Raw genomic sequence first — 25,873 nt, 5'->3', positions numbered from 1 at the left:
ATTCAACACATCTCATTAGCTCACATCATTATATATCATACTAAACACACATCATTGGAAGCATTGGTCAACACATCTGTGCTCATTCATCTACACAGGATAGTATAACACAAAGAAGTTGGAAATCAGCTATCAAAAGGAAAATTGGTTCTTACTTGCTAATTTTCGTTCCTGTAGTACCACAGATCAGTCCAGACTTCTGGGTTTTGCCTCCCCATCAGCAGATGGAGACAGAGATGTTTTGACTGACTCTGCCCTATACTTTGAGATGCCACACACAGTCTGTCAGAATTTCATAGTATCAAAGCAGAACCCTTAGAAAGTAGGGGAAGAGAAACCTTGCTACATGAACTATCCTGCTTACAAACCTCACATAGGAATAGAACAGGTGATAACTGTGGATCAAGAAAGAAAATACTCTGCAGAACCAACTAATATATCTTAGAAAAACCGGACTCTCGACAAAACATTAAAGAAATCAGGGCGGGACTCTGGACTTATCCGTGGTACTACAGGATCGAAAATTAGCAAGTAAGAACCAATTTTCCTTTCTCTGTACGTACCCAGATCAGTCCAGACTCCTGGGATGTACCAGAGCTCCTCTAGTGGGGGTGGGACCCTGAGAGAGCCGCTCGAATCACACCTGCGCCAAAACCCCCAGAGTCTGGGGCCTGGACATCCAAATGATAATGTCTAGCAAAGGTGTACAAGTGACTGCCCTACAAATCTCTTGTGGCAACATTATTTGGCATTCTGCCCACGATGCTGCTTGTGAACGGGTAGAATGTGCTCTTAAACCAACTGGAGTCAGGCCACCCTGTAACAGATACGCTGAACTAATAGCCTCTTTTAACCAATGAGCAATCGTCGCCCGAGACACCTTATGGCCCCCTCTTGGGACCACTCCAGAGCACAAATAGATGGTCCGACACCTGGAAGGAATTAGTCTCCAAACAGCGCAACAGAACTCGACGTACGTCCAGCTTCCACAAGTCCCTGGATGTAGGATCGGAGAGATCTAAACCTGAAAATGAAGGGAGCTCCACCAACTGATTAAGATGAAATGATGAGACAACCTTAGGGAGAAAGGAGGGAATTGTCCGCAACAAGACTCCCGTATCTGTAATTCTCAAAAAGGGCTCCCTGCAAGACAATGCCTGAAGCTCCGACACCCGGCGAGCTGATGAAATAGCTACCAGGAAAACCGTCTTCAGAGTAAGGTCCTTCAATGTCGCTCTCTTCAGTGGCTGAAAGAGCTCCGCACATAAAACCCTGAGAACAAGATTAAGGTTCCACGAAGGACACGGATTCTGCACCGGAGGGCGCAAATGTTTCACCACTCTGAGAAAACACGCAACGTCCAGATGCACCGCTAAAAGTACCCCTTTAACCTTACTCCGAAAACAGCCTAAGGCCGATACCTGCACTCTCAGAGAACTGCACGATAAGCCCTTACACAAGCCAGCCTGCAGAAAGGATAAATATCCAACACTGAAGCCCATGATCCATACACTAAGACTCAAAAATCCCCCACACCCGGGCATAAGCCAGGGAAGTAGAGGGTTTTTGCAATCGCAAGAGGGTAGTGACCACTGCATCCGAATATCCTTTGCTTTTCAGATGTTGCCTCTCAAAAGCTATGCTGCGAGACAAAAGCGATCTGCCCTGTCCACACAAACAGGCCTCTGGTGCAGAAGACTGGAAAGGTAACAAAATCTCAGAGGACCCTCTACCGCCAGGTTGATGAGATCCGCAAACCATGGACATCTGGGCCACTCTGGAGCTACCAGAATTACCTCAGACAGGTGAACCTCTATTCTTCTCAGCACCTTGCCTATAGGAGGCCATGGCGGAAACATGTACAGGAGTATGTTCCTTGGCCAGGTGAGAACCAGGGCATCTACCCCTTCGGCTCCTGGCTCCCTGCGTCAACTGAAGAAACACGGAGCCTTGGCGTTGCAAAATGTTGCCATCAGGTCATCCTCGGCGTGGACCACTTGTCGCATATAATCTGAAACGTCTCAGGCAAGAGCTCCCATTCCCCGGGATCGAGCTTGTGGCGACTGAGGAAATCGGCCTGAAAATTGTCGACCCCCGCTATGTGGGAGGCCACAATCCTGGCCAGGTGCTGTTTGGCCCAGCTTATCAACTGTTGAGCCTCCATAGCAACCGGTTGACTCTTGGTTTTTCCTTGGCGATTGATGTAAGCCACCGCAATCGTGTTGTTGGACAGAACTCTGACAGGCTTTCCCCGCAGGAAAGGTAAGAGAGCCTGTAACGCTAAGTGAACCACTCTGGTTTCCAAGCGATTGATTGACCACCGAGCTTCTTCCGCCAAATACTGCCCCTGCACAGACTTCTCCTGACAAACCGCTCCCCAGCCGGAGAGACTGGCATCCGTAGTCACCACCGACCATTTGGGAATCTCCAGGGGCACCCTGCAGCTCAAGCTATCCGCAAGGAGCCACCAGTCGAGACTGAGACGTGCAGAGTCTGTAAGAGGAAGCTGAAGGTGAAAAAGCTCAGACACCGAATTCCAACGGGAAAGTAATGCTGATTGCAGAAGCCCATGGGACAAACTCCAGAGTAGACACTATCGACCCCAGGACCTGTAAATAATTGAAAACTCTTGGCGGCTGTTTGGATAACAAATCGCAGACTTGCTCCTGTAGCATGCTGATTCGATCCCCTGTCAGAAAACTCTCCCTTGACGTGTGTCAGAGAGGGCTCCTAGGAACTCCAACAACTGAGAAGGAATCAGGTGACTATTGGCAGGATTGATCACCCATCCGAGAGATCGCAACAGCTGAAGTACTCGTTGCACTTTTGATTGGCAGAGAGACTCTGATTTTGCTCAAGTCAGCTAGTCGTCCAGGTAAGGATGAACATACAGCCCCTCCTTCCGGAGCTGCGCCACCACCACAATCATCACCTTGGTAAAGGGTCCTGGGTGCCGTGGTCAGCCTGAATGGAAGGGCCCGAAATTGAAAATGCTTTCCCATGACGGAGAAGCGCAGAAACCTCTGGTGATTGGATCTGATGTCGATGTGCAAGTACGCTTCTGTGAGATCTAGAGACGCCAGGAATTCTCCCTTGTGAACCGATGCAATGACTGATCGGAGGGTCTCCATGCGAAAGCGCAGAACTCGAAGGCATCTGTTGACTCTTTTGAGATCGAGGATGGGTCGAAAGGTGCCGTCCTTCTTCAGAACCACGAAGTAACTGGAATAGCGTCCCCTGTGGCACTCCGCAGGAGGCACTGGACAAATTGCGCCAAGGTTAAGGAGTCGCCGCAGGGTGTCCTGTACCACCCTCTGCTTTTCTGCGTATGAGCATGGAGAGATGAGAAAACTGTTGTGAAGGCGTCGTACAAAATCTAACGCATAGCTGTGCCTTATGATGCTGAGGACCCAATGGTCGGACGTTAGTTTGACCCATTCCTCGTAAAACAGAGACAGTCTGCCCCTTATCAACGGAACCGAGGAAAGGGCTATTCTGGCATCATTGGGAAGACTTAGGGCCTCCCACTACTTGGGGAGCCCCTGCCCTCCGGAAATGGCGCCCTTGAAAGGACTGCGACTGGGACTGCTGCCTGCCCGAGTTCTGACGAAAGGAAGACCCCCGATGACCGCAAGGACCGAAATCTCCTATTCCCTCGAGAACGGGCCCTAGGGGGAAAGGAACTCCTTGCTCTAGGCTTGTCCTCAGGAAGCTTATGGACCTTATTCTCCCCTAAGGATTGAATCATGACCTCTAGGTCCTTCCCAAAGAGGAGCTTGCTTTTAAAAGGCAAAGAACCCAGCTGAGCCTTTGAAGACTTGTCTGCAGCCCAGTTCCGAAGCCACAGCAACCGGCGAGCCAAGACCGCGGATACCAGAGACCTGGCCGAGGTTCGTAACAGATCATAAAGTGCATCCGCACTGTAAGCCACCGCTGCTTCCAGATGACTGGCTTGGATGGTTTCCTCCTCCGACAGCAAGGCACAACTCTGTAACTGCTGGACCCAGTGAAGTCCTGCCCACAAGGAGAAACTACTGCACATGGCAGCCCGGACTCCCAGCACCAAAACTTCGAAAATTCTTTTAAGCTGGACTTCAAGCTTACGATCCTGAAGGTCATTGAGGGCCGTTGCCCCTGTAAACGGAATAGTGGTCTTTTTGGTGACGGTTGACACCGCCGCATCCATCTTGGGAACCCCGCAGCAGCTCCAGCGCCTCTTCTGGCAAGGGATACAGTTTGTCCATAGCTTTACTAACCTTGAAGCCCAAGTCTGGAGTATCCCACTCTCAGAATAACAAATCCGTAACCGAGAGGTGAAATGGAAACGACTTGGTCGGACCACAGAGGCTGACCATGACTGGCTCAATCGAGCCCATACGGAAGTTCTCCGGAGGGGCTTCAATACCCAACTCCTCCAAAATTGCGGGAATCAGAGGGCCAAGTTCATCTTTCCGAAAGAGACGAATCACCTTAGGATCGTCCCTGTCCACTTGGGAGCCGGGAAGATAAGAAGAACTCTGGACCTCCAGCTCTGAGGACCTGGAGGAAGAATCTGAACGTGGACGGGAGGAGCCGGTCTGGAGGGCACGCTTAGCTTTAGGAGCCCCCACAGCCTCTATGAACCTAGTCCGCTTAAGAGAAAATGGGGCTGCTGCCCCGGAAGACTGGGCTGCGAGGGAACTGCTGCTGCTTCCCGCGTGCTTCCTTGTGGACCTCCGAGCCTTAAATAAAGGCCCTATGCAGCAGGAGGATGAAATCAGAAGAAAAGGAGGAGGAGAGGTCTGAGGCCCCCTCGGAGCTCTCCTCCGTTGCCCCAACATTTCCAGCCCCAGCCCCTCCCCCATCGCTGCCCGCATCGCCATGCGAAAAGTTGACAAAATGGCCTCTGTTCCCACGCTGAGCAGGAACGGATCAATGGCAGCCAGCATCGCAGGCAGTCGGCACGGTCCAGAAACACCGCTCCCCAGTGCCAGAGATGTGCCTTCCCCTCCGCGTCCAACCCCCTGAACCTAATAGCGCCCGCAACATGCAAATGCATGTTGATGGCTCTATTAGGTATTCCCGCGCGATTCAGAAAGCAAAATGTGCAGCCGAGCCGCATATTTTACTTTCAGAAATTAGCGCCTACTGAGAAGTATGCCTGAACAGAAAACCAACATGGAGAAGGAAATCCCCAGAAGCCTCTGCTTTTCTTTGGCCTGCCTGGGCTGAATGGACTCTGAGTGACTTTCTGAGCATGACTTACAGAATGCCCCTGGATATCTATAGAGGCAGGCAAGCTGGCACCAGACAGGTGATGTCTATTCATAGAGTCACAAAGAAGAAACCACAGGGGAGCTTCAGGCAATATTCTCAGGAGTTTGTAATCAACACAGCTACAGACGCGTCGATTATCTTGACCAATAAAGAGTTTAACAGAACAAAGAAAGCCATGGGAAATGGGCCAAACCTCCTGGGAAGAAACTAATCAGGGATAGTTAGGGATGATCTAATCATGCATTTGACATCACAACTTATGTAAATTATTCTTTGGGCAGTCACGCAAGTCTAGAAGCTTCCACAATATTGTATGTTATCTATAAAAGAAGGGTCACTTCCTGTATATGACGAGATGCTGGTCAGTTTGTAAGACTAAGGGCACCCAGTACCCAGTATCTCCCGAGAACACTTATATTGACTAATAAAAATATATTATACTTTTTACCGAGTCTAAGTATTCGTGTATCCCTGGCTATAAGCATAGAGTGTGCTTTACACTACCCAAAGGTAGGCGCTAATTTCTCCGGGCACCGGGAAAGTGCACAGAAAAGCAGTAAAAACTGTACTGTATCGGCCTGTAATTTGGTTGGTTCCAACAGCAGAGCAGAGGAGCCAATATCGCAGCAGTAAAGGTACCTGGTGTTTTTGTGTGGTAGCTTTATCTTTTTATTAATCTTGTACGGCATGTGTAATCAAGACAATACAAATAGAAATCCGCATAATTCCTCTTCACCCCAAAGAAATGATTTTCTATAAAATCTTGCCCACACACATACACACTTTCTCTGATCTCAGGTCCAGGGAGAGGATCCCAGTTCTGCCAACGCCTGTTCTCTGCTCCCAGGGAGGGGATCCCTCAGTAACACGCTTACATACTCTCCCTCTCTCATAGAAAGTAACCTGTGTCCTATACTCATTCTCTGCTTCTGGGATCCAGAGAGGGGATCCCCCAACCCTGCGCCCACATGCTTTCCACTCCCGGAGACGGTACCCCTGATTTTTGCCAGGTACTTGAGACTGTGATTGGGCACTGTTGGAAACAGGATACTGGGTTTGATAGACCTTCACTCTAACCCAGAATGGCATGTTCTTCTTCTCTGTTTCTGGGCCCCGGAGAAGGGATCCACTAATCGCTGCGCTCATTCTCTCTCCTCTCCTGTGGCCCAGGAAGTGGAGCTCCTGGCCTCACACGCCTTGCTCATGGATTCCAGTATGGGGATTCTTAGCCCTATGCTCGCTTTCTCTCTCCTTCTAGCTCCTGGGGAAGATCCCACAGCCCATATTTACTCCCTCTCTACTTCTGGGACCTGCTGACCAAGAGACAGGGAAACACGTATGCACTGGACATTGTTTTCTTTTATCTTTAACGGCAGTCAGATTCCCTTTTTTTTCCCCATTGCCCATAGATTGGATCATATCAGTCCCTTTTTTCATTTTTCTTTATTTTGACTGTGTATCGTTCCTCTTTTAAACATTACTTTTCAGTGAAACTACAGCTTTTACTCTTTCCAGAGACACCTAGAAATACAGAAACATGATGGCAGAAAAGGACCATATGGCCTATCAAGTTTGCCCAACTAATTTAGCTTTACAATTCCCATCACTCCCCCTTGGAGATCCTCTGTGCTTATCCCATGCTTCCTTGAATTCAGATACTGCTTTTGTCTCCACCGCCTCCACTGGGAGGCTGTTCCACGCATCCACCACCCTCTCTGTCAAGAAATATTCCTCCTAAAGATTACTCCTGAGTCTACCTCTTTTCACCCTCATCCCATGACCACCTCAATTGAGAACCTGCTTTCCATTGAAAGAGGCCCACCACCTGTGCATGGAAACCTTGGAAGTACTTAAATGGCTCTATCATATCTCCTCTATCCTGCCTTTCCTCAAGAGTGCACATTTAGATCTTTAAATCCATCCCCCTATGCTTTAGAATGAAGACCTCGGACCATTTTAGTAGCCACCCTCTGGACAGACTCCAGCTGCTATGTGGAGCAGTGGGAAGGGTGGTATTAGTACACAGATTAAACTAAGGGTTGCCAGTGTAGCCATAAAAAAAAGTGGTTAAAAAAAGTCTAATTTGCCTTTTTGCTCCTACAGGAAAAGCAAATGTTGCTTACCTGTAACAGGTGTTCTCACAGGACAGCAGGATGTTAGTCCTCACATATGGGTGACATCATTAGGATGGAGCCCAATCACGGATAACTTCTATCAAAGTTTCTAGAACTTTGACTGGCCCCTACTGGGCATGCCCAGCATGGCACCAACCCTGCAGCCAGCAGGGGTCCCCCTTCAGTCTTATTTGATAGCTACAGGCAGTGCCGAAAAAATAAAACAACAAAACGTTACGAACCCAACACCGTGGGGCGGCGGGCGGGTTTTGTGAGGACCATAACTGAGTGTTCTTCCTGTGGGCAGCTGTACGGACTAGGTAGAACGCTAGAGCCCGTTTACAGTCAAGGGTATGCAGAGCCTGTTCCCCTGGATTGGAATGGGGCCTGGGAAAGAAGGTAGGTAGTATGATGGATTGATTAATGTGAAACTCCGAAACTATCTCAGGTAAAAGCTTAAAGTGAGTGCGGAGTACCGCCCGGTCCTGCAGGAGTTTAGTGTAAGGCGGATAGGTAACTAAGGCGTGTAACTCACTTAACCCTGCGAGCTGAAGTGATAGCCAAAAGGAAAATCAGTTTCCATGTGAGATATTTCAGGTCACAGGAGTGAAGAGGCTCGAATGGTGGTTTCATGAGCCGACCGAGAACCAGATTAAGGTCCCAAGAAGGGGCCGGAAGACATAAAGGTGGCTTGATATGGAGCAAGCCCTTTAAAAAGCGTGTTACGGGGGGTTGTACCGATATAGGAATATCCCCGACACCTTTATGGAACGCGGCTACCGCACTGACATGCATTGTGATGGAAGAGGTCTTTAGACCTGATTCCAACAAATGCCAGATATAGTCTAAAAACTTTGGGATTGGACAGGAAAAGGGATCAAGGGACTGCGAGGTGCACCATGATGAGTACCTTTTCCATTTATAGGAATAAGATTTTCTTGTGGAAGGCTTCCGTGAAGCAATCAGGACACGAGAAACCGAATCTGAAAGGTTAAGTGGTCGAAGGATTAACCTTTCAACATCCATGCTGTCAGAGACAAGGCCTGAAGATTGGGATGGCGTAGGCATCTGTTGTTTTGAGTGATCAGATGAGGGTCCGTTCCCAAGGGAATGTGCCTGCAGATGGAGAGATCCTGAAGTATGGGAAACCACACTTGGCGTGGCCAGTGAGGTGCTATCAGGATCATGGTTCCCTTGTCCTGACGTAGTTTCACGAGAGTCTTCGAGAGAAGAGGAAGTGGAGGGAATGCCTAGAGCAGACCGGTTGCCCATGAGAGGGAGAATGCATCTCTGGGCAGAGAGTGCTCGCTCCGAATGAGAGAGCAGTAGTTGTCCACTTTGTGGTCCTGAGGGGACACAAAGAGGTCTGTCTGGGGGTATCCCCATTGTTGGAAGATTGAGGTCACTACCGAGGGGTTGACAGACCACTCGTGTGGTTGGAAGACGTGACTCAGTTTGTCTGCAAAGACATTGTCTACTCCTGGCAATTAGGTGGCCCTGAGGTACATCAAGTGGGAGAGCGCTTCCGCCCAAATCTGCGCAGCTAACTGACACAGAAGGAAGGAGTCTGTGCCTCCCTGCTTGTTGATGTACCACATGGCCACCTGGTTGTCCTTCTGAATCAGGATGACGTGAATTGATAGGCGTTCCTGAAAAGCCCTGAGAGCATATCGCATTGCTCAAATTTCTAGGAAGTTTATTTGATGTTTGGCTTCCCCTGGAGACCAAGACCCTTGTCTCTGTAGATTGTCCACGTGGGCTCCCCACCCGAGGTTGGAAGCGTCGGTGGTGAGAATGAGTTGAGAATCTGGCACTTGAAAGGGCAGTCCCTGGAGGAGATTGTTCTGATCTTTTCACCAGGCGAGAGACAGACGGAGTGAGTCGGTGATGTGGACAATGGTTGACAGAGGCTGAACAGCATGAATCCATTGTGACTTCAGAGTCCAATACAAGAGTCTCATGGCCAAGCGGGCCATTGGTATGACATGGACTGAGGACACCATGTGTCCCATAAGGACGAGGAATTGGCGAGCTGTTGCTGTATGTTGAGACTGCAACTGGTGAGCGAGAGACACGACTGTTAGCGCTCGTTGTAGAGGTAGAAAGACTTTTGCCTGCAAGATGCCCAAGTCTGCCCCAATGAACGACAAGGTTTGAGATGGGATTAAATAGGATTTTCCATAATTGACGAGAAATCCTAGCGAAATTAGAGTGTGTAGGGTGAAATCGAGGGACGACCGAGCGGCTTGCTGGGTTGGAGCCCTGATTAATCAGTCGTCCAGATAGGAGTAGACGTGAACACCTTGTTTCCTGAGGAAAGCTGCGACAACCACGAGGCATTTGGTGAAGACTCGTGGTGCAGACGCTAGGCCGAACGGAAGCACTCAGTACTGATAGTGCGTGGGGGCCTACTAAAAACCTGAGGTATTTGCAATGAGTAGGAGTTATCGCAATGTGTGTGTATGCGTCCTGGAGGTCCAGAGAGCAGAGCCAGTGTCCTCTTTGTAGAAGAGGTAGAAGCGACCCCAAGGTAACCATCTTGAACCTTTCTCGTTGGAGGTACTTGTTGAGAGCACATAGGTCCAGAATTGAACTCCCCCCAGATTTCTTGGGGATCAGAAAGTACCGGGAATAGAACCCTAGGCCTTGCTGCGAGAGTGGGACCGGTTCTATTGCTCTTAACTGGAGAAGAAGGGAAACCTCCTGCTCCAGAAGGACAGAGTAGTCAGATACTCTCCACGCCTGCAGCAGGGGTGGTGAGTCCGGTGGAAGAGTAAGAAAGTTTAGGTGGTAACCCTGAGCAATGATTGCTAGCACCCATTGGTCGGTTGTGATTGATTGCCACATGCCATGAAAGTGGCACAATCGACCTCCTACTGGTATGCTTGGCAGAGGAATAAGGCTGCTGCTCTCCAAGTGGAAGTTAAAAACCTGAAGCAGGCCCCGGCTGGGGAGCTGCTTGTGATTTTTGCTTTCGGGCTTGGCGAGGCTGAGGCTTTTGATAAGGTCTCGTAGTTCGGGACCTTGCTGGAGGAGGATAGGCCTTCCTCGGACAGTAGAACGACTTCTTAGAGTCCTTCCTGAAGGGCTGTCTTAAGGAGAAGTCGGAAGGTATTGATGAAAGCTGTTTTAGGGTCTCATGATGGTCCTTTAATTCAGCCACCATTCGCTGGATCTGTTCACCGAACAGATTGTCTCCTACACATGGTAGGTAGGATAGCCAGTCTTGTACTTCTGGGCGAAGGTCAGAAGATTTGAGCCAGGCCCATCGTCTTGCCGAAATAGCAGCTGCAGACACTCTAGTAGAGGTGTCGAAGATATCATAAGATGTCCTAATCTCATGTTTTCCTGCCTCAAAACCCTTGTTTACAAGGGTTTGAAGCTGGTCTTGGAATTGTTCAGGCAGGGTTTCAGAGAAGTCCTGTATCTGCTTGAAGCTGACCCTATTATATTGGGTCATATAAAGTTGGTAAGCCGCAATTCGGGAGATGAGCATGGCCCCTTGGAACACTCGTCGACCAATATTGTCAAGGAACCTTCTGTTCCTTAACAGGTGGGGTAGATGAGTGAGGCTTCGACTTTTTTGCCTTCTTTTGAGCCGACTCTACCACAATTGAGTGGTGGTCGAGCTGAGATTTTTGCAAGCCAGGGGCTGACTGCACTAAATAGGTAGTGTCAGCCTTTCTGTGTACTGGAGCAATGGATCCAGGGTTCTCCCAGTTCTTTTTGAGGAGGTCAAGAAGAACTTGATGAATGGGAATAGAAGTGATCACTTTGGGGGCATCCAGGAATTGGAGCAACTCCATCATCTGGTGCCTATCATCCTGTTCCGTCTGAAGTTGAAAAGGGACCAACTCAGACATTTCCTTCACAAAATTAATGAAAGAAAGGTCCTCTGGAGGAGAACGCTTTCTACTTTCAGTAGGAGAAGGAGGTGAAGGTAAGTCATCGTTGTCTGTGAAAGTATCATCACCCCAGGTGTCATAAGGATCAACAGACTGACCTGTAGGACGAGAAGGGGGTTGGATACCTGAAGGCCCCGGTTGAGGCTCTGAGAAAATCGGAGGAATCACCGGGGGCACCGAAGATGGCGCAGAAGGCATCAGTGCCGGTATCGACGGCGCCGATGGACGTATCGGCAGCGATGGATGAATCAGTGGCGAGGGACGAATTAGCATCGATGGCTGAGGCAGAACTCCTGAAGGGGGAACTCGGAACGGTGTTTCTCCTCCTGATGAAGTTGTCAACGGGGAGGGCACCAGAGCCATCGGAGACCCAGGAACCACCGGTGGAAGGGTGGTCATAAGCGCCTCAATCCGGGATAGCAGCGTTGCCAGCGCTGCTGCAATCGGGTCGGTGACCGGTTCCACCCTCGGTGCCAGAGGAACCTGGAGCCGTTGCATCACCTTGTCGATGGCCTCCTGAACCAGCCGGTCCAGTTCTTCTCAGAGACCTGGAGCAAGCAGCCCTGGCTCTGGAACAGAAGAGGGAGGCAGAGGCACAGTCGGAGGGACCACCTTTACAGGTGGAATCGCGACTCCCAAACCCCGATCGGGTGAGGGTGGCCTCGGTGACCCGGTTGCAGGAATGGTCGGTGCCTTTCCTGGACAGGGCTTCTTCGACGGTGGCTCGGACGGTGGCTCGGTCGATGATTTCGCTCCCTCGACGGTCTGAGTCCTACGATGTCGATGGCGATGTTTCTCCCTGTGATCCCCTCGATCCTGAGGGGGAGTAGCGGGCGTTGATGGCCAGGAAGATGTCGATGGCGGACGGTCACAGGACAGTGGAAGATGCTGGTGCGACGTCGACTGTGCCGGTTCCGATGACGTCGATGCAATGGACGGCGTCGGGGTCTGAGCACGAAAGAGGAGTTCCATCTTCTCCATTCTGGCTTTGCGACCTTTTGGTGTCATGAGGGCACATTTGGTGCAAGTCAGGACATCATGCTCACGGCCTAAACACATTACACAGACTCCATGAGGGTCCGTGGTAGACATGGTGCGAGTACAGTCCAGGCACCGACTGAACCCCGACGCCATGGCCATAGAAAAAAATCGAGCCGTGGTACGGTCGACGGCCAGTAGGCCACGAGGGCCAAACTCGACGGTAATTGACGGAAGACGGTCAAAAAACTTATTGGAGTTCCGCGGCCTGAGAAATTTAGAGGAGGGACCCCTGTGGGGTAATTTAAGTCTAATTAATTCCATGAGGAAAATTCCTGTCAGGAATCTCTTCAGAGCTCCTAAACCGCGAGGCTACTGCTGCGCGGAAAAAAGAAGTCTGAAGGGGGACCCCTGCTGTCTGCAGGGTTGGTGCCATGCTGGGAATGCCCAGTAGGGGCCAGTCAAAGTTCTAGAAACTTTGATAGAAGTTATCCGTGATTGGGCTCCATCCTGATGATGTCACCCATATGTGAGGACTACCATCCTGCTTGTCCTGTGAGAAATTCCCTTTTACACCTGGTTCATCCACAATAGTCCTGATTTACCAGTGTATTTCCTATACGTACAGAACAAGGAAAATAAAAACTGCATCAAGCCAAAATGCTTTTTCTTTATTGTTATTTCCACTTATTTGTTTCAAAAAAGTGATGAAGTCTGATATGAATTTTGGCATCAATGAAAGAATAAGCAAGAGGCACTGAAGTACTCTGCATGTTTGCACAAAAGTGTAGCAGCCATGGTGTCCGGACCAGCACTGGGAATTATCTGCAAATCCTTAACCTCCCTACATGGGGCTGGCTCCTGTGGACCATGCACACAGTTCCGATATTTATTTATTTCTCTGAATTTAATAAACTACTTTTCCATATTCGCTCGTGCAGTGATCACCTTTATGAGCGTCATCTCATCTCTCAAATTGTCGTATCTCTGCTCCAGCCTGGAGAACTCCTTCACAAGGTTCTGATGCCTCGATCGCTCTTCCTCCAGCTCCTTCGTCATCTGCAGGTTTTCCTTCATGGTGTTTTGGGTAAATTCATCTTTAATACAAAAAAAAAAAGAAAAAAGGATACATCATATTAGCCTGCGATTAGAGCTAACTTCCTTAAATGTTTGTGGACTGATATGATCCAATCTATGGGCAATGGGAGGCTCCATCACTGCACTGCCCCTCAGTCATAGGGCTCTGTTTGGGAGCTGAAGTTTAGACATATTCTTATGACCAATTCATTGAAACAAAAATGTTCTTTTTTCTTTAAGTGGTAGATAACCAAAACTGAGAGGATAGAACTGTAAGAGATAAGGGAAAGGTAAGTAGCCATGAAAGCAAAACCACTACATTATGATACTGGAACAAAAGTACTGCAGGATTTATGACATCATAATTTGCTTTTCTGCACTGATTTGGATGCAGTGATGTAATCAACTTGTGATCTTTTTTTAATTTTTTTTTTTTAAGAATGGGGGTCACATGCATGGCTAATCTTTCATAAACAGTGCTGCTCAAACCTGTGTCCTAACTCATTTTATAGAGCTAGTGAGGGGCAGAAGAACATAAGATATGCCATACTGGATTAGACAAGGGTTCCATCGAGCCCAGCATCCTGTCTCCAACAGTGGCTAATCCAAGTCACAGGTACCTGGCTAGTACCCAAACATTAGACGGATCACAAGCTACTATTGCTTTTTAATTACTGTCATAGCAGTTTATTGATTTATCCTCTAGGAATTTATTCCAACCTTTTTTAAACCCAGTTACACTAACTGCTGTAACCACATCCTCTGGCAATGAATTACAGAGCTTAACTATGCACTGAGTGAAAAATAATTTTCTTCTAATTTTTATAAATGAGCTACTTGCTAACTTCATGGACCTTCTATTATCTGAGAGAGTAAATAACCAATTTACATTAACTTGTTCAATTCCTTTCATGATTTTGTAGACTTCTATTATATCCCTCCTCAGTCGTTTCTTCTTCAAACTCAACAGCCCTAACCTCTTTAGCCTTTCCTCATAGGGCAGCCGTTCCAAGCCCCTTATCATTTTGATTGCCCTTCTCTGTACTTTCTCCAGTGACACTATATCCTTTTTAAGATGCGGTAACCAGAACTGTACACAGCATTCAAGGTGCGGTCTCACCAATTCAGTATGAGCCCTGTTCAGCAAAGGTCTCTGCTATAAGCATCTAACAGGAGAAAAGCCTTGCTAAATAGACAGTGGACATCTGATAGTAGGAACCTGATTCAAATGTCTGAAAATCCATATTCAAATATTTTGTTTTGTAAACATCTCTTTAATGGGGAGTAGAATCTGCTTTATGGCTTTTATAGTTTCTAAAATAAAGGCTAGAGAAATGAGAAGAGAGAGAAATTATTAGGAAAGTGTAAAAAGGACAGAGTTGGAGAGATGAAGGAAAAGATGATATAAGAAATATGGAGAGAAGTGAAAAGGTGGTGAGGAGGAAACAGAGGCCGAGAGAGAAAGTGGAAGGACAGGATGAGGGGTTGAAAGAGAAAGAATGGTGGGACAAGGTGGGGGCAGAGAGAGACAGGGGTTGGGAATGGTTCTGAGACAGAGAACTGTGGAACAGGGTGTGGGAGATTGAGAGAGAGAGAATGGTGGGACAGGGTGAGAGATTTAGAGAGAGAGAGAATGATGGAACAGGGTATGGGCTTTAGAGAGTGAGAATGGTGGGACAGGGTGAGGGGTTTAGAGAGTGAGAATGATGGGACAGGGTGTGGGGGGTTTTGAGAGAGAGACAGAGAAAGAATAATGGGACGGGGTGGGGGATGGGGCTGAGAGAGAGAGAGACAGGTGACGTCATATTATTGGCCTATATCGGTTGGCATTGTCATAGATCTGTGGCCCTGGGCAGGAAGATTTTTGTCACCTCTGTTTCAGGCCCTTTGGATTCAAAGTGGCCCCCCACCTTTATAAATTAGTTAAGACCACTGGTGTAGGCAGTGGAGACAAAAACTGTATTCATGAAAGCATGGGATAAGCACAGAGGATCTCTAGTTGCAGTGAAATGAGAGGAAAGCCAGAGATCCAACTGGGGTCTAAGGCACTGCACCGGGAATGAAGCTGGGCAGACTGGATGGGCCTCAGGGTCCTTACCTGCAGTCAGATTTTGTGTTTCTATGGAAAGACCTGATGGGCTAGCAGTGCTGCATGCTACTGTGTGGAAAACCTCTTTTTCAATTCCTGATCCTGGTTCCTGGCTGCACAGGCTGACAAGGGCTGGAAGTGCCGGAGGCACCCGGGGAGGGAGCCTCAGCCTTCATTCAAAAGCGACAGCTACTGGCTGGCTCAAGCATGTGCTCGCAATGGGCTACGGAAGGATAACTGGCCCATAGTCAGAGGACCATCACTGGCCACGGCTGGGAATAGAGAGGGGGAATAAAAATGCTGAAACGCCACTCCCCCCCCCCCCCCCCCCCCCCCCAACCCACCACCACCACTACCACCACTTTCCAGATAGCCATGAAGGAAAGCTCTGGCTCTAATTCAGCTAGAATCTCAGAAGAACAGGGGGAAATTGGTGGGTGAAAATAAAAACCAAAGACGGACGACATTTATTAGCCCTCCGAGTGTGTCCTAGCCATCACGTGAAACAGGACCTCCAGGATTATTTTGTTGCTAAATTATCAACAACTGCCATTCCCAGGCTACATTTCTCAATAAACCTTTTCACTTGCGCTGTCCTGAGATATTAAAGAAACCTTGTATTATAACCAGAATATCCTCACTGGACCTTCTCAATCTGCCTCAAAGTCCAGCAGCCTCACTCCCAGCTGCCCCTCAGAGGTCAAGCTCCTTTATCAAATTCATTCCGCTAAAATGGAAAACGTAATTAAAAATTAAGAACCTCATGGGTGCTTTATTCCATTCATAATCCCTCATTGATTAAATCTGCTCTCACTGCAGCTCTCCAATGGCAGCAAAGTATACTTTAAATAATAAAAACTGATCATAACCACCCTCCACCACTCCGGCACCCCCCCCCCCTGCAAAGTTTAGAGGGGCTGAAGGAGAAAACTGGAAAAGCCAAAACGGAAAACCAAGCCAACCCTTCGTCAGTCCCTTTACCACAGGCATGCAGACATTATGAAGTCTCAATGCAAACTTAGCCAAGCATGCTACTTTTATTTAGTTACTTTTATTATTCTTAATTTATAACCCCTTCTCTTCTCAAGGAGACTCAGAATAGCTTTTAAACACAAAATTCCCAACATACAATGAAGTTACAGAATTGCAAAAGCAAAATAAAATATTTTGCACAGTGAAACCCGTTTTAAAATACAAATTTGCTGGACAGGAACCTAAAATGGTCTCTCTCTCCCACGTCTCACTATATCTTTTACAGAGGGCAAGTCTCAAACAGTGGTGAAATCTGTTGTTGCAACGTACACGCAGGCTTTATCAAGTATTTGTCAAAGCCAACCTACACGCATACGCTCCCTTTGAAAATCCTCAGATAGCTGGTTGAGCAAGCACAGGTTACTGCCTGTAAAATTACAGCTGCTCTTCGGAGGGCGTGACTTAATGCACTCATGCTTTAAAAAAAAAGAAAAAAATGAAAGAGTACGCATGGAAGCTCCAAATCTGCCCCCGGCACACCTCTCTGCAGTTTGCGTAAAAGAACCACGTGTGACTTGCCTACTTGTACGCATGCAAAGCCACAGGGCTATTTTAGTATAGCCATTTACCTGCGTAAATGGCCATACTAAAATGTTGTGTGCAGAAACAGCTTGGAAAATTACCCCCGAAAACTGCATTATGGAATGTGCTTGGTTAAGTTTGTGTTGTGCTGTTGATGGGATATGGCTCGCCAACCTTTAGCTGGCTGCCCATGGATTGCTGCATGAAAGCTTTTTCCACAGCATGCACCTTCTGCGAATCATCTCTGTAATTTTCGCTATTAAGTCTTTCAAGGTTCTCTCACCTTCGGATTTGCACAGGATTCTGTTGTTGAGATCTTCTTTTTCATGTTTCAAGAGAACGTTCTCTTCTTCCAGATCTGACACCCGCTACGAATTAAAAAAAAACATCATGTATATTCTCTCTCTGTAGGACAGCAAAAGGCCCATCTTCTCTGTACCGAGGATTACATTTCACCTGCCTGCTCTTTAACTAAATCTTCCGGGGATTTCATAAGCCCCTGTTTTTCCGTTAAAGGTGTTGAGCAAGGAATACAAAATACACCAGAAATTCACATTTTTCTTTCGTGGAATTAAAAATAAAAAAAAACTAGTAGCAGGTGATACCTTTTTATTGGACTAACTTAATATATCTGTGATTAGGTTTTGAGAGTTATCTTCATCAGGTCAGTGAGGAAACAGTGCTCATTTAGGCCTTACCCTAATAGCTTAAGGCGATTGCATCACAGTTCATGCAAGCCTGAATGTTACGCCTGCCGTAGGGCTACAAGAGGTCCTGTTATGAAGAAGAAAATGTACTGTGTTGTTGCCAGTGAAGTATCAGTCTGAGCAAAGGGAAATAAAAGATGTAGTGTATGCAAGATTGCTGGGATCGGTCTTTTAGGGTTTTCTGCCAAAGGTCCAGGGCAGGATACAAGCAGCGGTCACACTATTCCACGAGCGCACAAGCTTTCTACCTTCCTACCCACAAGATACACCAAACGTTTCTCTGCAGCCGGAACGTTCTTTGGGGCATCAGATGGAAAACAGTCCTTTTTCATGACAGGAAACAGAAGGCAATTAAGAATAACACTCTCAGATTTGGAAGAACAAATTGTGTCAAGCACTGCATCACGTGTCCCATTCGATACTTAAAAGACATAAGGAGCACTTTTAAACCAAACCATTCTGTGCAATGGCAACATAACCAATAATGTTTTCCTACTGCTGTTGGACTGCCTGTCTATAAACAGGGTCACCACTTGGTTGAGATGTTTCCTAGATGCCTCGGAGTGCCATTAAATCAAACAGTCTACAAAGAGCCCAGAGCACGCCAATCAGAGCTAATGATGGAAAAGGCATTTGTTAGCACTTCATCATCTGCACCATAAAATGGTCTGTGAAGCACAGGCAGCTTGTGCTGACTAATGAAATGTCCCCTGCTCCATAGCTAACAATCACTGGGCTCTTCTGTTAGTTTCGTTTCCATATGTCCTCTTGTCTCACATGCTCTGCCCTTCCTCCGCTCTCCCCCACTTCTCCTATGTACTCACAAATACACCCCATTGCTTGCTAAACACCACAATCTAAAACTGATAGCAGAGCCAGGGATGACAGAGCACCAGGAAGGAGGAAAGCTTAAGCCAGATGTTGAGATAATTACGAAGGTGGACTGCCAAGCACTCTGAAGGGTAACGGACCATCCCACTGACTCCCACAGAAAGATCAAATTAGGTAGATACTTTTGAAAGGCATTTCCACAAGTAAAATGGTGCTTTGTCCATGGACACGGCTTGCTCTAAAACTCTCCCCCTGAAATGCAGGTAAATGTACTCGGCACAGAGCCTGTATGTCCGTAAAAGACCAGCTGCAGAAAGCAGATATTCGCACATGCTTCAATATTTTCAAAAGTATGCATGAAACTTTTCCCTTAAAAAAAATATCTGCACCTGAAAATCAGCAGTTATAATTGTGTGTGGGTAGTTTTAGTGGTTTCATTTTCAATTTTTCGCATCCTTTTCCTCTTGAAAATTGGACTAACTTATGCATAGATTTGATTTAAAATTTATAGGGGCTATTACAATAATTACTCCCAGGGAGGATGACTAAAACGTGCGTGAGTGCCCACTCGCCCATATACAATATGGGCATGCATAAAACTGCTATGGTATTTTATAACCTGCGTGTATACATTACACGCAGGTTATAATATATGCGTAAATGTACCTGGGAACATGCACACGCGTGTAAAAAAAAACCATGCAAATTAATTTTTGCACTTAACCGGATAAATTTCAAGTTATCCAGCTAAATAGCAGCATTTATCCAGTTAAGTACCAATTTATCCGGCTAAGTAGCAACAAGGCAGCTATTTAGCCGTATAAGTCTTAAAACACTAATTCTCTGGCTAAGTCAGTCAGTCGGATAATTCTAAAAAGTGCTTGCGATAATTCATGTGATATTTATCGTAGCGCAAATGCAAATTTATTCAAAGGAGTGGGATTGGGCGGGATTAAAGAAAATGAGGGGCATTATCGCACCCCTTTATCGCAGGAAATAACCACACCTTTCTTGCAGGCGTTAAGCCCAAAATAGCCATAAAGCAATTTGCAATAAATATTGCAAATTGAGAGAGCACACACACACACATGTGCCTCTGGAGTGGAACACATAGTAGTAAACTATTTATACTGCTATAGGAGGGCCATCTAGTAACTCGAGGTGAGGTTTTGGGGCCACTTTTACATGCAGAGTGAGACGTACGAACAGCACAGTACACCTCAGTGAAGATTTGAGGGTACTATTAAGCTACGGGGAGAGAACATTGTAGAAATCTCCTCTTTGTTTGACTTTCCTCCCTCCAAATGTTGTCAGATCCTCACTGAGGTGTACTGTGCTGTTCGTACATCTCACTCTGCATGTAAAACTGGCCCCAAACCCCTTCACCACCACTAAAACCTCACCTCGAGTTAGTAGATGGCCCTCCTACAGTGATATAAATATTTGACTACCCTGAAGGCCTTATAAAGAGTCTCAGTCTCTCTCTCTCTCTCTAATAGCCTGTATGGGCACTTCGCACAAGTATCGTGGGGTGTGAAAACAAACACACATCGTGATATTTTGATGAATTTAGGCCTTAGCCAGATAAGTAGCGTTTTAAGACTTATCTGGATAACTTGGAACCTATCTGGATAAGTACAGCAAAGCAGCTATTTAGCTGGAAAAAACAAAATTTAGCTGGATAAGTGTGTGCAACTGGTATACCCATGTATTTTTATGTCTAATTGTAAAGAGATACATGAGAGGATTTAACATGCATACTTTGTCCCCACCCCCACCCAGTGAGTTGGCTTTTACACGTCTACGTTGGAAGATTTTCTAAAATGTGCATGGCAATAATTCATCTACCAGTGTGCCCAGTCTATCTGTAGGTCATCAAGACCCTCTTGGCTCTTCAGCCTGAAGTCCCCCTATTTCACCCAGACCCACCACCTAGTTAGCATTTCACTTTTAAGACGTTTGCAATCACCTGCTCCATTTATAGAGCATAAATTGCTTATAAAATATTAGCCTACACACATAAATGTTGGCCCTGCCTCAGCCCACACCTTTTTTTTTTTTTTTTTTAACATATAAATTTACTCGCAGACCCTGATTTGTGTGTGTATGTTAGGGTTTCTAAAATAAATATATCTAAGTACGTTAGGTTATTGAAATTTCTCCAATAGACATAAATGGTACCGATTCATAAATGTGCTCATGAGTAAGTGACTCTCATACCATCCCGCTAGCTTTTGGCATATCTGCTCTCAAGCCGCATTAGGGATCATCTTTAATCATTGGTCACTATTTTACCCATGTATTTTCAATTTATATTTTGCTTATTTTACTTTTTTTCTTTTTAAATAAAAATGACAGAGATACTTCCCTTATGAGAATCAATGTCCGTGGAGGGTGATACCCTTCCAATTATTTTCAGATGCAGTCCAGAGTACAGTTCAACTTGCACGTTTCGCGTCCTGTGCTGCTTCAGGAACCTGTCTGGCTGTGTTTGCGTGTGCCAAGTTATCTTCGGTTACGCTTCAATGTAGCCTCGCGAACGTGAACATTACTTCGTTGCGCTCCGGTAAAATAGTGACCAATGATTAAAGATGATCCCTAATGCGGCTTGAGAGCAGATATGCCAAAAGCTAGCGGGATGGTATGAGCACATTTATGAATCGGTACCATTTATGTCTATTGGAGAAATTTCAATAACCTAACGTACTTAGATATATTTATTATTGAGCTCGTTGGTTAACGAATAACGATTGAGTCAGTTGATATTATAGGGTTTCTAAAATAACATGATCGCATATATGCTATTTTACATGCACAGCTGCTAATTTCTACATGCGCAACTTTTGAAAATTCCCCTTTATATTTATTAATTTATTTATTATTTTTGTATACCGACATTCGATCTGAGATATCACATTGGTTTACATTCAGGTACTGTAGGTATTTCCCTATCCCCAGAGGGTTTACAATCTAAGTTTTGTACCTGAGGCAATGGAGGGTAAAGTGACTTGCCCAAGGTCACAAGGAGTGACAGTGGGACTCGAACCCTGGTCTCCTGGTTCGTAGCCCTCTGCTCTAACCACTAGGCTATTCCTCCTCCCTTATATGATCAAGCCTTCAGTTTTTAACCCTGTCCTCTAACTTTCCCTCAGTGGCACTGACCTTCCTATTGTCTTGGTCACATAGGACTTTTGCCAAGGGCACAAAAGGGGTTCATTCTTGACCTTTGCACTAATGGTTTAATTTGTTTTCCTTTATTTGGTGTTTGGGGTAAGGAATGGTGCTTCGGGGGGGGGGGGGGGGGAGGGAGTTTACCACTTTCCTATCTTATGATGGTTTCCAGGGTTAGCGAGTGCATTGTGTGTGCTTTAGGGGTTTGTTGGACATTACACACACCAATATGATAGACATTCGTAGGGCGAAGTAGAGAGGAGGAGGCATACAATACAATTTCAAAATCACCGCTGTCTGTATAGTAAACACTAATATTTATTAGGGTTTATGGAGGGTTTTGCTTCTTAAAATAAAGGCATCATCTCTTGTTGGTTTTCTTTGAAACTATTTCATTCATTAGCGCTAATCCAAGTTTTGCCATCATGAAGGACCTCAGATTACAGGGCTGTGCTAAGATCTTATCTACCATTTGCTTACTGGGCCTCATTTAAGGTCTTTTCTTGATTTCCAGATTATTATTATTAAACAAATGTTCCAAATGCTTCTAGAATCGTTTGAAATTGCATTCATCAAAAAGAAGATTATACTCTTTGGAAGATTTAATTCTTGATATGCTTCTTCTCTGATTAAACTAGCTGAGACCAGCAAGAAAGCTTTTTTCCTGTATTAGCTTGATTCTTTGGAACTCAATACTTAAAGAACTATCTTAGCGTACAGAAATGCCTTAAAGTGTGGTTATTTTAACATGTTATTCAGGTTGATTGTTTTTGATTTTTTTTTTCTATAGACTTATTAGAGCTTTATGTATGTATCTCATTTTTATTCTGTTTCTAAATAGGAAACCTATGTCACTGAGTGCTCCCTGGAAAGGACTCTGGATGGGGGAGTTCATGTAACCTTTGTTAATGTGCTGACAATGGTTTGAGTGTGGTGAATAGAAAAAACCACTATTAATGGGACAATTCTATGCCACTAGATAGCATCATGTATGGTAAAATTACAGGCCGATGCAATATCAGCGTGCGGAAAATGGGCGCTCATGACTGAGCACCTGCTCTCCTACTGCACGCCAATGCACCTCTCTGGGGCGCCTGATGTAATATTTAAATTGGCTGCCATGGTAAAAAGGAGGCACTAGGGGAAATTGTGCACACCTAGCGCCTCCTCGGGTGCCCAGGAGAGGTGGCTGTCAGCAGATTAGGAAAATAGACACTCAATTTTACGAGCTTCCGTTTTCCTAACCTGTGCACAGCCATGGACGCTTGTTAATTCAATATTCAAACGCCAATATTCAAAGGCATTTATCTGGATAACATTTGAGTTTTGTAGTGAAGACAAAAACAGTAAAAGATTTCAAAGGGGCATGGGATAAATACTGTGGATCCCTAAAGGCTAGAGGATGGGAATGAAGAAAAGGGTGCATGGGGGTAACTTGCTGGTGTGGCGGGTACTGCCCTTAACCAATAAGCCTTCATGCTATTGATGCATCTCCATCATAGCTCTCTGCTTTAATGTCAGAGGGAAAAGGGGAACAGCGGAATTAGATTTAGACTGCAACTAACAAGGACATTGAATTGTACAGTCTGAGAAAATAAATAAGCATGGGGGTAAACTTGCTGACGCCGCGATTATTACCCTTATTCACTAAGCCTGATACTTTTGATGCAATTCCAACATTGCTCTCTGCTTCAACGGCAAGAGATAATGGGGAATTGGAATCAAAAAGCAACCAACAAGGGCCCTGACTTTAATGGTCGGGGAAACTGATAAGTATATAGAGCAGTAGATACTTCCATAAGCTTGCTGGGCAGACTGGATGGTCCGTTTGGTCCTCTTCTGCCATCATTTCTATGTTTCTATGGATAAATGCTGATGTTTGACTGTTAGCGGCACTTATCTGGCTAAAATATGGCCAAATAAGTTAGGGGTGTTTCAGGGGTGTTCTGGGGTGAAGTTAAATTAGCTGAATAACTTATTCGGCTAACTATGATATATGGAATTAACTGAATAAGTTATTTGGCTAACTCTAAACATGGCCATGAGGGGGTCTAAAGTTATCTGGGAACATGCTCCCACATAACTAAGCTTAACCGGTTTGTGAAGGAGCGGCCTTTCTATCCCCTTTTTAACCTGGGCAGGACCAGACTAGGTCCATCTTAAATCTCACTGAAGGAAAGAACTCTGTGGGTGGGACCCAGCTGGGGAGGTTAAGAGGCAGAGCCTCGCTGGGATCAGGAGGCCTCCCATGTCTCCAGGAGAAGGCAGCTCCGAAAATACATTTCTGTCCTGAATAAAGATGCGACTGCTGCTGCTAGAAGGTAGGCAGTCTTCTGTTGACTGTATGCTGAGAAGTATAAATAAACTTAGAATCTGTTAAGAAAATACTGGAGTCACCGTGGTTTCTGCCTCCCGCCTAAGAAAGTTGCTTGGTCATCCTACATGGCAATATTCAAAAGAATATAGCTGGTTAAGTGGCGACAATCTGCTTTAAAAAGATAACCAGCCTCACAGGCCTGGCGGCCCAATTCCCCAACTCCCAGTACAGTAGAACACAAATGTGACCTGCTGACCTGAGCCACCCCACCCCAAGCCCTTCCTAACACGGCCTAAGCTGGCCTCTCCTCATACCTCCTTCTCCCCACCCAGCGTCTTCCCACACCCCTCTGGCTGCCAGGATCATGGTCCTCTTGTACCATTCCTGGTGGCTTCCAGCATGCCTCCGACAGTGACGATGGAAATGTCACTGTCGGAGGCATGCTTTTTTTTGAAGGTCCTTATTTCATTTCTCAAGACATGGGAAATGCTTGTGGTGAATTTGATATAGTTATATAGTGTTGGCAACATTTCCATAGCGAAGATATTGTGACCAATACCACCTATTATTGTTTTATTGTCATTGACACTGGGCTCTGGACTTCGGTTTACTTTTTGGAATTAAACACAGAGATGCCATGTACCTCCTTACGTTAAGATATCATTGAATGCTATAATTTTGCAAGTGGGAAGTAATACGATAGCAGCTATGGTTTCATTTGTTGTATGCTTGAAAGATGATAAAAAAAAAAAGTTTTTCAAAAACTACCAGGTTTTTGTTTGCAGAGAACGTGAATTCAGGTTTGAATGGTTTATGCTCGCTGCTTTATTTATTTTTAATTTTTTTAATCATTCTGTCTTTGTTTTTAATTTTTAAGTATGTTCATATTGCAAGCCTCCTAGAACTCTGAATAGGCGGCATATAAATACTTGTAAGTAAGTAACAGTATTAACTTTAGGGCTCTGGTACCTTTTCAAGGTGCTTCTTCTCCTTCATGTGAGTGTCTTCTATAATCTTCCTTTCATCGTGAGCTTTTCCGAGCTGAAGCCGGAGAGCCTCAATCTCTTCCTGCAGGCTGGCCAGCTGGTTCTCTCCCTGCTGGTTCTGTTGCCCCTGCAGCTTCTTCTGCAGTTTTTCCATTTCGAGAGCTTGTGCTGAGATGGTCATTGAGAGCTGCTCATTCAGGTTCTTAAAGTCTTTGTTCTGAAAATTCATTTAATGAGGGCGGGGGGGAAAAAAAAAGGTGAATGTGACATAGACTGATGCCTGCAGCCCAAAAGTACAGCACAGCACACACATAGCAACTCATGAAGAATCTCATGGAATCAAGACACAATTATAAACTGGCACAGGGGCCCTGCTCCTCAGTAACAGGTGCTCGGGCATGTTATACTCTTATACCGCCTTCCTTGAAACAAGTTCAAGCCAAAGCTGTTTACGACAACATACAGATCAAAATAATACAGCATTAAAATTACCATATATAATACAGCACAAAAATGATCCAAGGAGAGTCTACTGCAGATATGGGATGCAACATTACAAGGTCTACAAACCATTCATTTCAGCCGAGTAATGACCTCTAAGAATACTAACCTTATCCTTGCCTAAAGCGTACACTGCTGACACCAGCCACTTCCAGCTTTTATCACACTGGCTTCTGGTACTGCTCTGATAACCTCATAGAATAAGTGATGGGATTATATCTCCATGACACATCATGTTATCTTGTGAAATTTAGGGTGATTCTATTTTCCATCATCCAGCCATGACTGTGATGTATAGTACCCTTCCTGTCCAGCAAACTTTACTTATAGTAAACTGAATTCTCGTCTTCCCCAAAGCATACAATTCTTTTTCCCCATCCGTAACTC

General features: G+C 45.9%; 1 protein-coding gene across 3 annotated transcripts in view; it reads right to left on the bottom strand.

Annotated features, from left to right (window-relative positions):
• Positions 1-25,873, bottom strand: part of MYO5B (myosin VB) — an 896,473-nt gene that overhangs the window by 110,526 nt on the left and 760,074 nt on the right. For all 3 annotated transcript variants that reach the window (XM_029580146.1, XM_029580135.1, XM_029580157.1), the window contains exons 22-24: positions 24,969-25,202; positions 17,257-17,341; positions 13,202-13,350 (exon numbers count right to left, since the gene is read on the bottom strand). In XM_029580146.1, the coding sequence (XP_029436006.1) occupies positions 13,202-13,350; positions 17,257-17,341; positions 24,969-25,202 (468 nt within the window). The remainder of the gene's footprint in view (positions 1-13,201; positions 13,351-17,256; positions 17,342-24,968; positions 25,203-25,873) is intronic.

This window comes from Rhinatrema bivittatum, chromosome 1 (assembly GCF_901001135.1).
Source record: "Rhinatrema bivittatum chromosome 1, aRhiBiv1.1, whole genome shotgun sequence".
NCBI lineage: Eukaryota > Metazoa > Chordata > Amphibia > Gymnophiona > Rhinatrematidae > Rhinatrema > Rhinatrema bivittatum.
Note: the sequence above shows the minus strand (reverse complement) of the source record. Positions and strands in the feature narration are given on the sequence as shown.